This window comes from Euleptes europaea, chromosome 4 (genome assembly GCF_029931775.1).
Source record: "Euleptes europaea isolate rEulEur1 chromosome 4, rEulEur1.hap1, whole genome shotgun sequence".
NCBI classification, from domain to species: Eukaryota; Metazoa; Chordata; class Lepidosauria; order Squamata; family Sphaerodactylidae; genus Euleptes; species Euleptes europaea.
In genome coordinates, this window is record NC_079315.1 from 107,848,427 (window position 1) to 107,860,726 (window position 12,300).

The 12,300-nt window shown below is 43.7% G+C and overlaps 1 protein-coding gene across 1 annotated transcript in view; it reads right to left on the reverse strand.

Moving 5' to 3' along the window:
* Positions 1-10,628, reverse strand: part of ZNF532 (zinc finger protein 532) — a 31,351-nt gene extending 20,723 nt beyond the window's left edge. Inside the window, exon 1 of the mRNA XM_056848285.1 lies at positions 8,287-10,628. Coding sequence (XP_056704263.1) covers positions 8,287-10,620 — 2,334 coding nt within the window. The 5' untranslated portion in view covers positions 10,621-10,628. The remainder of the gene's footprint in view (positions 1-8,286) is intronic.
* Positions 10,629-12,300: the final 1,672 nt, after the last annotated feature.

The following is a 12,300-nucleotide window of genomic DNA, read 5'->3' on the forward strand; positions in this document are numbered from 1 at the left end:
AGGAGGACACATTTTTCCCTTTCACTGTTTTTATTTCATTTTAGATATAATTCCTTTCAGAGACCTGTTCAAGGCAGGTTGTGGCAGAGCAGCCCCACTGCTCTATCTTGCCCTCTGAGGCATCTGGGCACCAGTGGTAGGGTTGCCAACCTCCAGATACTGGGGGAGAATCAGGCACCTCTATACTAATACCAAAGGTTAGGAAAACAGTATAGGAGCGAAAAACATTTACAAACAAGGTGCAATTTTTATATAAGCTACTGAGATTCCTATAAACATACAATGTACAAATACAAGTAACCACACTATAACCAACACATAGTATGTAAAAAATATACAATAAAGGAGCAAAAAATCTTTCAAAGGTCTCAGCAGAGTACCAAGTATGTATAAGTTCAAGTTCAATTTTCAGATGAATAAGAAGCCACAATCTTCAATAGATTGAAGATTGAGGCTTCTTATTCATCTGAAAGATTGGTTATAGTGTGGTTACTTGTATTTGTACATTGTATGTTTATAGGAATCTCAGTAGCTTATATAAAAATTGCACCTTGTTTGTAAATGTTTTTCGCTCCTATACTGTTTTCCTAACCTCCAGGTACTAGCTGGAGATCTCCTGCTATTACGACTGATCTCCAGCCGATAGAGATCAGTCCCCCTGGAGAAAAGGGCCGCTTTGGCAATTGGACTCTATGGCATTGAAGTCCCTCCCCTCTCCAAACCCCGCCCTCCTCAGGCTCCGCCCCAAAAACCTCCCGCTGGTGGCGAAGAGGGACCTGGCAACCCTAACCAGCGGCTGTCCAAATCCCCCCCCTGGCAATATGTCACTCTCCTGGCCTTCCTGACTCTAGGAGGGGTTTTCTCCCCCGCTTTTGGTAACACTGCCACACACTTGTCTTTGTAGGAATCACAAGCTGAGAGGACCAATGCTTCCCAGCATCCCTTCTCTGTGCTGACATTCAACGGCCCTGCCATGTGCTTGCATCGCCCACTACCCAGACCTTGGTTATCCCTGGGACAGCTTATGCACTTGTGCGCCACTGAGAAATTAGCCATTTGCCAACTCAACGGCTCCCCCTTCCCCTGGCACCCTTTTGCCAACCGCATGTTCGAACGGCAGGACGTCTGCGTGGTACAGAGAACAATGATCAGCATTCAAAATTATAAAGCATTTATTTAAAAGGAAAAGATCCACACACCTACTCTGAGCACAGCAACAGATGGAGCAAGGGCTCCGAAACGAAAGTGTAAACGTGCAGTTCCTCTGTCCCTCACTCTGTGCATGCCCTAGCCAGTGTGGACTCTAATCTGGAGAACCAGGTTTGATTCCTCACTCCTTCTCATGAGCGGTAGACTCTGATCTGGAGAACAGGGTTCAATTCTCCACTCCTCCACATGAAGCCTGCTGGGTGACCTTGGGCTAGTCACAGTTCTCTTAAAACTCTCTCAGCCCCACCTGCCTCACAAGGTGTCTGTTGTGGGGAGAAGGAGGGCGATTGTAAGCCGGTTTGAGTCTCCTTAAAGGTAGAGAAAAATCAGGGCATGAAAACCAACTCTTCTTCTTAAACTAGGGCAGGCTCTTTAACTTTTTAAATAAGAAATAGACTAACAGGTTGTTTTTATTTACTGTCATAACTCTTCGCCGGAAGTCCAATGGTGAAGGGCACTTTGGTGGGTGGATGGGTATGGGCACTATGGGCCTTTGTTTTTTAAAGAATAGATAGTAACCATTAATGTACTAGTTCTGGTCGTAATAGTGCGTTGTACATACTTTTTTGTATTATTTGTTTTTTCTTTTTTGTATTATACACATATTTTTTTCTTTCTTTTTTGTGTATTCTTTAATAAAAAATCAATAAAAATTAAAAAAAAGAAGAAGTCACAGTGTTCTGAAAATCCTAAAGGCCTGGCATCTTTTGTTCAGGCTGGCAGCTCTCCACATGGTAGTGTCGGAGCTGCTCCTCCCTAAATGGAATATCAGCCAAAGAGAACTCTCCTCCTCCATGCCAAGGGGTTTCATTATCTCTGTTTGCCCAACCCCTGTGAGTCAAAGAAGCCTTTCCTGAAATCAGGAAGACACTTGCTATCACGGGGGCGGCGGGGGGGGGGGGAGAGAGCTTAAATACCTAAAGATCACTCTCTTTAAGTATTTGAAAAGCTGTCACTTAGAGGAGCGCAAGGAGCTGTTCCTGTTGGCATCAGAGCATGGGACTTGCAATAATGCATATAAATTACAGGCGGAAAGGTACTGGCCGGACATCAGGAAGACTTTTTTACAGTAAGAGTAGTTTAGCAATGGAACTGGTTGCCTAGGGAAGTGGTGAGCTCCTTCTCTCTGGCAGTCTTCAAGCAGCGACTGGATGAACACTTGTCAGGGATGCTCCAAGCTTTGTTTAGCTTACAGCCGATTACAAAGCAGCATGTCCAGAGACGGGGAGTGAAATACTTCCTGCTCCCTTGGAGCTCTTTCTGAGCAGAAGAAAATCTTTTTAAAACCAAGGATTGGATTTCTCCCCCCTTTCAGATTGCTCTGTTTTTTATGTTGTTGTTCTTAAAAGGCATTTTTATGCGGCAATTTGGTTTTTTTGGGGGGATTTTCTCTCACAGTAAGCATTACAAGTAAGCCAATTACAAAGCAACATTTAAAGGGGAGGGGACTTGATTTGAGCTTGTAGACTGCTGGTGCAGAGATTCCCAACAGGAAAGTGTGGGACCAACGAGCAACTAACCAAAGGGAAAACTCCCATGCATAAATGACCTAAGATTCTTAAGCCTCCCAAATCTCTCTTTCCTACTAGGTGTCAGCTTCTAGTTGGAGGTGTGAGTGGACCATTTCAGGGAGGTCATTAGCATTTCTAAAGAGAGAGAAAAACTTTTTAAAGCTAAGGGTGAAGTTTTTGTACAGTAGTCCAAACATGCAAAGTAAAACAAATCTCTTCACATAGTTCATAAAGTAAAAACTATACAATAAAAAACGGTAAAAACGTAAGAATTTTGTTTCTTAAACATAGATGAAGAGTTCAGCAGTGCCAGGTTTCTCCCAATTTCTCCCCCAAGCCTTCAATTCTTTGTACAGACCAGAATTCTGTCTGCCCTTTCTGTGAAGGTACATATCTTTTATTGCAAGCCATAAAGACAAGCCAGTGACATAAAATATGCATAAAACGACACCCGGCACCCTAAAATGATATTCATAACACACACACACAAGCTAGATGCAGACCATAAAAACAACTTACAAAGGACAGAATATCTCAGTTAGAAGTCTCTATGTGACATCCCTTCAAGTACTTGAAGTTGGTCATCCCCTCTCAGTCTTCTCCTCTCCAGGCTAAACATACCTAGCTCCTTCAACCTGTCCCCATAGGACTTGGTCTCCAGACCCCTCACCATCCTCTGGACCCGTTACAGCTTGTCTACATCCTTAAACTGCGGTGCCCAAAACTGAACACAGTACTCTAGGTGAGGTCTAACCAGAGCAGAGTAAAGCGATACCATCACTTCACGCGATCTGGACACTCTACTTCTGTTGATAATGTTGGAAAATCTCTGGAGCCTAATTTGAGTGACAGAGGGCCCTTTCCTCCTCCCTTCTGTTGACAGTTATGGCTCTCTCTAGTTCACTGCCTCTCTCTAGCTAACTCTCTCAAGGTGTTATACTGTCTTTGTTAACATGAGGAAAAAGTTACAGAAACCTCTCAAGAAAAATGATGTTTGTTTTCAATGACCTTACTAATCATAGAATAGAATCATAGAGTTGGGACCACCAGAGCCATCAAGTCCAACCCCCTGCACAATGAAGGAAATTCACAACTACTTCCCCCCTCCACACCCCTAGTGACCAGAAGATGGCCAAGATGCCCTCCCTCTCATCATCTGCCTAAGGTCACAGAATCAGCATTGCTGACAGATGGCCATCTAACCTCTTCTTAAAAACCTCCAGGGAAGGAGAGCTTACCACCTCCCGAGGAAGCCTTTTCCACTGAGGAACCGCTCTGTTAGAAAATTCTTCCTAATGTCTAGACGGAAACTATTTTGATTTAATTTCAACCCGTTGGTTCTGGTCCGACCTTCTTGAGCAACAGAAAACAACTCGGCACCCTCCTCTATATGACAGCCCTTCAAGTACTTGAACATGGTTCTCATATCCCCTCTCAGTCTTCTCCTCTTTAGGCTAAACATACCCAGCTCCTTCAACCTTTCCTCATAGGACTTGGTCTCCAGACCCCTCACCATCTTTGTTACCCTTCTCTGGACACGTTCCAGCTTGTCTACATCTTTCCTAAATTATGGTGCCCAAAACTGAACACAGTACTCTAGTTGAGGTCTAATGTTTAATGTTTATTAAAACATTTTTTTCTTGAACATTTGATGCGCGTGCTATTCAAAATTCCTCCACATTCATAGAATCGGCTATTTAGGGACCCTGCTGTAAAAGAGGTGGAACATTCTGCACGTGGTCAGTGCTGGGATATTACCCCTAAAGAAGCAAGTGGGTTATTTTCATCCCCCCGCCCAACAGATACAGCCCAAGATCGCATTTGCCTTTTTAGCTACCGCATCGCACTGCTGACTCATGTACTCAGACATTAAGCTGCAAGTGAAAGTAGCATTGCTAAGACATGCCGGTGTTAGAATGGCACTACACATGATGCACAGATATACATCACTTTTTAAAGACATTTCACTTTTTGTTTTTTTACAGGCACATGTTCTGGGGTTGTGATTTAAAGACGGACACTGACAGTGGGCTTTTTAACCCTTTTTCCCAAGGTGATTTTCCCACTAAAAATCCCCTTCCCGATATATATTTTTTAAAAACCTGTTTGAAGTCTATACATTGCAATGTTTCCCAAACGGGGGCAAAACCAGCTTGAGAGCAATGATTTTCAGTGGAAAGCAGTCCAAGATGAAAGAGTTAAAAGCTCCTCCCCCCCCCCACACCTTTATTGCACGTTAAACTGATGCCCCAGCAGCTGGGTTTTGTAAAGAAACAAAACACACTAATGAAGAATCACAGAACAACAAGCAATATGTACTTTTATGCTTGGAGAAACGTTTCCAAAAAGGTTATTTGTGAAGGGTAAGAAAATAGTGGTTAGAAGTGAAGCTGCAAGAGGTTCCCAGTTCTAATCCCAGTACAGCCATGAACTCAGTGGAATGCTATCCTATGCAAATTTGCACCAGTCTAACCCACTTATTTCAATAGGCTTAGACTGGAGTAACTCGGCACAGGATTGTATTCTATCAGTGTAGTTCTAAAAGCGCTTTCCTGGGAGTTGGGCCCATTAAGTTGACTTTATTAGGATTCTGAGCAGACCTGCATATGATCATACTGTTAGCAACTTAAGGCAAGCCAACCCCCAATTTCTGATGTGGACATAAGAGGTGCGAAGACGGGTGAAGGGAAGGCAAATGGGGTGAAACTTTTTCATGATTTCCCCCCCTAAAGGATTTTTTTAAAGTGTCCAATGCAAAATGTTGGGGTAGAACAGAGGGGAAAAAACCTCCTAGGAAATATTTTTTCCCCTCATTTTAATGAGCAAAATGCCATTTAAGATGAGGGTTTGCTCATTTTAAAAGTGTAGTATGAAGATTTTCATACAAGGCAATCTATAGCAACAGAAAATAATAATTCCAGTGAATATTTTAGACAAAGACATTGGCCATTTATGCTTGGTAATTAGCAGCACGTTCCAGGCTGAAGTGCCCCACAAATACTACAATTTCGTATGTGAGCTTATACATTATGCATTTAATACTCTTCAAGTAAGTATAATAAGAACGCATATAATTGCATATATTCCAAACCTCTCACCCATCCTGAGAAAACCAGCTTTCCCAGCGGCTTCAAAATTTCTGAAAATGTTATGCGAGGATAATTCTCCAAGCTGTTAGTGGAGGTCAGATGCTTTATTTTGGTTGTCTATTCACAGCAAATCCATTCTGGATCAGACCAGTGACCAACCAACATAGTGTCACATCCAAAATAGGTCCAGATCTTTAGACGCCCTCTTTTTATAGGGGCTAGTTAGTGAGTTAAGGCGCCATATATGTTCAAACTGGGTCCAGTTTTAAGCTTTTATTTGTACATTTTAATGTTGATGTATTTATATATACCTTTATGATTTATTGTATCCATTGCTGGAAGCCCCCCTGAGCCCAACAGTGCTGGGGAGAGGCATAAGTTAAATAAATAAGTAAGCCTTGACTTTGATAATGACATCATCACCATGGTGTCGTGGTTAGAGTGTCAGACTATGTTGAAAGAGACCCAGGTTCGAATCCCTGCTCTGCCATGGAAGCTTGTTGGTTGACCTTGGGCCAGTCACACACACTCAGCTTAACCTACCTCACAGAGTGGTTGTGAGGATAAAATGAGGAAAGAACAATGTTATAAACCATTTTGGATCCCCACTAGGGAGAAAAGTGGGATACGTGTACCTAAATAGATAAGGCCCTTGGGCCTCAAGGCTAAGCACTAGCTGTGGCCATAAGACTAGAAATGGACTCCGCTCCCATTGAATTACTTACAGAGGCAGGAAAAAAAGCTTTCTATTTGTGTGCCCAGAGCAGCAGACTTCACCAAAGTCATTTATGCATGGGTATTTTCACTCACGTTTGCCCCCAGTCTATCTCGGTTATTCCTTGGAGTTATGCATGAGTTTTCCCTCCATTAGAGATGACCGCGCTGCCAGCCCTCACAAATCCCGGGACTTCTCATTCCTCTGTTAACCCAATTCTTCCCTCTCCCGAGCTCAGCCCGGCTGAAATCCCCGTGCATAAGGCAAAGCACGGGATACGCAAGCTTGGTTCTCTCACAGCCAATTAGAAAGCAGCGTGTAAAGAGGCGGGGATTCAAATGCTTCCTGCTTCCTCGGAGCTCTTTCTGAGCAGAAGAAAGGCTTTTTAAAACCAAGACTTGGATTCCCCCTCTTCCCGTCAGATTTCTGGTTTTTGTTTTTTATTCTTAAAATGCTTTTTTATGCAGCAATTGGGTTTTTGGGGGGGATTTTTTCTCACATTAAGCTCTACAAAGTAAGCCAATTACAAAGCAGCATTTCAAGGGGCGGGGACTTGATTTGAGCTTGGAGACTGCTGGTGCATAGCTTCCCAACAGGAAAGTGTGGGTCCAGTGAGCAACAAACCTCGGGTAAAACTCCCATGCATAAACGACCCAAGTTCCTGGGTTTTCTTGGGCATTCATGGACTATCTTGGGCTACTACTCAGAGTCATGAGAGGCTCAGATGAGCCTCAGGTCTCCTGGATACACAAGTACAGGGCAGTATCCAAGAACCAAGACCCTGGTGAGGATTTTGGGTCACAAACACAGCTCCAATGTGGAACATGGAAGAGACTGGTCATCGTTTATGCTGCTGAAAGAGGACGTCACTGCTATGGTCTTACTTGCACAGTCTGCAGTCTGGATTCATTTTACTGGCACTTCCAGATTACGTATCTGGAGACTATATGGGCGCTTTCACGCATGCTGAATAATACACTTTCCATCCACCTTCAATATGCTTTAATGATAGTTTGCAAGTGGATTTTGCCGACTCACTCAGTAAAATCCATCTGCAAAGCGCATTGGAAGTGGATTGAAAGTGCATTATTCGGCATGTGTGAAAGCGCCTGATATCTTGAGAATCATAGCTGCTTCTGTATTTCAACAGAAATGAGAAGAACTCCACGGCAACCTCCACAGTAATGGATTTCACCCACAGTCCTTGGGATTTGGTAAGAGGTTTTTATATGTTTGCGAGTTAGGCTGGCCTTAGCTTTTACACTGTTGTACACCACCCCGAGTTTTTAGCATGGGCCAGGATCAAAATCCAAACAGTTAGATAAAGCATCTCCCTGATATTATCGGTTCAATGCAATAGAAGCATCACTTAAGAAGCTAGTAAAGAGTTCTTAAGAGCATTATGTTCTTTAAACAAATAACTAAAGTAGCCTTTCAATTTCTAAATGCTTCATGCCTTACCCCTTCCCTCCCGATTTAAAAAAAACAAACACTTTTGCAATCTTTCGACACTTTTCTCAACAACAAAAAAGACACCAAAGAATAATACTGGAATCCAGTGAAACCTTAAAGGCTAACAAAATTTATTCCAGAGAAAGCTGGAATAAATTTTGGTAGTTTTTAAGATGCCACCAAACTCTGGTTTTATCTTGCTGCTGCCACAGACTTTGCAGAGCTACCCATTTGGAATTATCAAAATGGAAAAGAAAACAGGAAGAAGTACAAAATTGCCCATGTATATGCAAAATGTGAGATACTGTACTTGTCCACTTGAGTCTGCAGCATGCTGGAAGTGCGTAGCTAGAGATGTCTCGTCTTGGAAAACTTCATTACACTCCAAACACTTCAGGCTATGCCGGCATAGCTTTGATGAGTCTTCATCTAGAGGCATAGCTGGAGGAACGGGAGTGCTCGCTGGAGCCGATATGACTGTCCCGGTTATGCCGGACTGTATCTTTGTTACAGTATGGGTGCCCACACCAATGGGGCTCTGAAGAACAGACGCAATGGAAGTATTGCTCGCCGGGGAAATGATCATTTGATCTGTTGGAACCGGTTTCAGAATCAAATGGGAACACTGCATTACAACCCCTTTCTCCTTATGTCCCCGAGCATGGGAGAGGAGGCTGCACTTGTTGTAGAAAACCAGGTTCTTTGTGCAATGATTGCAGGTGACCTCGATCCGCACGCTCCTCCTGTCGTAGTGTTGCGTCAGACTCTTTTCAAGAGCAAATGAGTCGCCGCACTCCAGACACTTGTAACCGCGCGTGGGCAAAGTGATGCCTGCATTTGCAGGAGGGCAGAGGTTCGGGATGTAAACTGGGACGGGGTTAACACTGCTGAGCACCTTGTTGAAAGCTTCAACAACCGAGCTCTGTAAAGACGACACCACCTGGACGCGAGACACTTTTTTAGAAGGCTGCGAAGCTGCCGCAGAAATTATTGCCTGCTTGATCTGTTGCTGAGGTTTCGTGAGCACTTGGCGAAGTTCGGAGGTGGTCTGAGCACTTTGAGGCAGTAGATTAAGGTTGGCAAGATGGACCGTCTTTGGCACAAGTTTTGCACTGGCAAGGCTTGACGCTGGCACCACAACAGTCTGCTGCTGTATCGCGTTGGCAGCTTTGATAATGGCACTGCTGGCACTCTGCACCGACGCAGCGGATATTACTGTGGCTTTTACTGTCGTGTTGTTCGCCAGCTTCAAATTGATAACTTGTGACCCTGCCGTCTTAACGGCCGATACTGGAAGAAAAGCAGTAGCCACAGGCTTAATGGTGACCTGTTTGGGAGCAAGTTCCGCCGATGCGACGGCGTTGGCGACAACTGTTGACTGAAGGGGTGCCCTCGGGGGAGAAGAAAGGACTGCAGAGGTTGGGGAGGACAACAGCGATGTCATAGAAGCAACCATGGAACCAGTTTGGTCCGGTTTCCTCCCACTGTCCAAATCAATTTCCGGCAACACTCTTGTAACCGTTCTCTTGATTTCCCCAGATGATGTCTTGATGGTTTTTATGCGGACTTTTGGAATTGCTGGTGTTGAGCCTGCCGGAGAGGATGGAGACCCTTTACTGCTGTTTTCACTCGATACACTCCTAGGACTATCAGGCTGTTTCGCTGAGGATTTTTTAGCACAGTCAATGAGACTCTGGGATTCGGGTGATTTGTCTATGGCCCGAGGGCTTTCATTCATATCTTTCGGCAATGAAGAAGATTCTCTTGAATTTGACTGTGGGTCTTTACCAGTGTCCGTTGCTGCTTTTTTAGCACTAAGCGCTGCAATTGCAGCAATACACGAGGAAAGTTTTGCCGACGATTTCGCTTTAGACTGTGAAACACTGGCAAGAGTTACTTCTCCTTTTTCTGTGCCCATTTTCCCGTCGAGCGCCCTATTTTCAAGTAGTTTTTCAGAATTTTCTTTAAGCAGCTTATCATCGATTTTCCTTGTTTTAAAAGGTTCGTACATACCTAAAGACGTTGAGTTTGCCTCAGAGTCTCTTTTAACAACTTTGTTTTTATCTGCATTACCTGAACCTGCAACTCCAGGTTTAATGAGATTTTCTCCTCCAAGTACCTTTAGCTTCTCATACTCCTGCTGGGAGACAGAACCTGTTAATACATTTGCTCTAAAGTTCCCACGCATTTCTTCTTTATCTGGAGGATCATCCACCTCAATTTTTTCATCATCATCAAACTCTTCTGCACTTGAGATAGGACTAAACTGGTTGAAGGCAGACTCTTTGAGCGTAGTTTCTGAAACAGAGCTTTCATCCTTCAGAGATTTCCCTTCCTCTTTATTATAACCTTCTAGAGACGATACAGTTAGAAACCCGTTATGCAAACCATTGCCTGTGGAATGATGGCCATCTTTCTCTCCTCCTTCAGAAGAATCGATAGTCCGCACGTTTTTCACAATGACACTTACACCTACATCTGATGACGAGGGCGCATGGGAATCATCATCAGTGTGTACGTTCTGCTTTATGTGGCTTTCATGATCATCATGTCCAGATTCAATGGCAGCTTTAGGGTCAACCATATCTGGGATGTCAAATGCCGCAAGGAGGTCATCAAAGTCTGGGGTCTTCATATCTCCCATGGTCACGTTAATTGTTTAGAAGTAAATCTACAAAATGAACAGATGTTTTATATGAGTACTACAATATGGAGTTCCATCAAACATCTCATCCCCATCCATTACTCATTTTAGGGTGCCCTGATTAATAACATGAAGTTCTTCCAGAACATGTTAGAATCTCATACAAACATACGTTCTTTATTTCTGGCGGGTTATGAGCTTTAGTGAGTTAAAGCTCACTTCTTCAGATACAGCTAGAATGTGAATCCATCTATCCTTAAGTAGAAAAGAGTGAATTCACACACCCAATGGCAATCGCATGTAAATGTCAATACTAGGTAAATGACCAATGCTGATTTCTCCACACCTACTATCCCTATGCATATCTCACCTGATCCAGTCACGCCTGCTAATGTCATTTACCTGGCATTGACAATTACATGCTATTGCCATTGGGTGTGTGAATTCTCTACTTAAGGATAGATGGACTCACATTTTAGCTGTATCTGAAGAAGTGAGCTGTGACTCATGAAAGCTCATACCCTGCCAAAAATTTTGTTAAAGTCTTTAAGGTGCTACTAGACTCTTGCTCTTTTCTACTACTACAGACAGACTAACACGGCTACCCATCAGGATATATTCTTTATATAAAGTTTCCTTATACGGACTCAGACACCACGGCCATCTATCTCAGTACTGTCTACTCTAACCAGCAGTGATTCCCCAGGATCTCAGGGAAAGGAAGTTATTTCACAGTACATGCTACCTGAGATCCTTTAACTGGAGATGCTAGGGACTGAACCTGGAACCTTCCGCTCTGCTATCTAGCCACAGCCTCCTCCTTCTCCCAGTCTTCACTGTGCAATACTTACATATATTGAATTCTCTGTTTTTTTCCATTGATAATATATGGGAATCTATTTACACATGAACACATGAAGCTGCCTTATACTGAACCAGACCCTTGGTCCATCAAAGTCAGTATTGTCTACTCACTGGCAGCGGCTCTCCAGGGTCTCAGGCACGGGTCTTTCGCATCACCTACCTGCCTAGTCCCTTTCACTGGAGAGGCCGGGGACTGAACCTGGGACCTTCTGCATGCCAAGCAGAGGCTCTACCACTGAGCCGTGGCCCCTCCCCAGAGTAACCTGATCAAGCCCAGAGTAACCTGATCATATGATGCTGCTAATGGGAGGATTGGATACTTATTAGCAAAGCTTTTCTCTCACCGTTTCCTGTAGATGAACAGTCTCAAAAGAGAAAGATATATTTCTCTCCAGGGACAGGAGGCAAACAAATTTTAAATGGAAGGCCACATTCCCACTTCTCCAAGCATAAGGAAAACCACAAGGGAAAAACCTGATCAGAAACAGCAAATGGTGGATACAGGTTTTGTTTTTTTGCCACCAAGCTGTAGCTGACTTATGGTGACCGTGTAGGGTTTTCAAGGCAAGACACCTTCAGAGGTAGTTTGCCATTGCCTGCCTCTACATCATGACCCTGGCATTCCTTGGTGGCCTCCCATCCAAATACTAACCAGGGCCAACCCTGCTTCACTTCTGAGATTTCAACAAGATCGGGCTAGTTTGGGATACAATTATGAAGACATAAATTCAGTTTCCAGCTCTGAACACAGAAGGACGCATGGCTGAACCGGTCTTTTCATCTATATTTGCAAAGGACATGGAAATTTCATATATC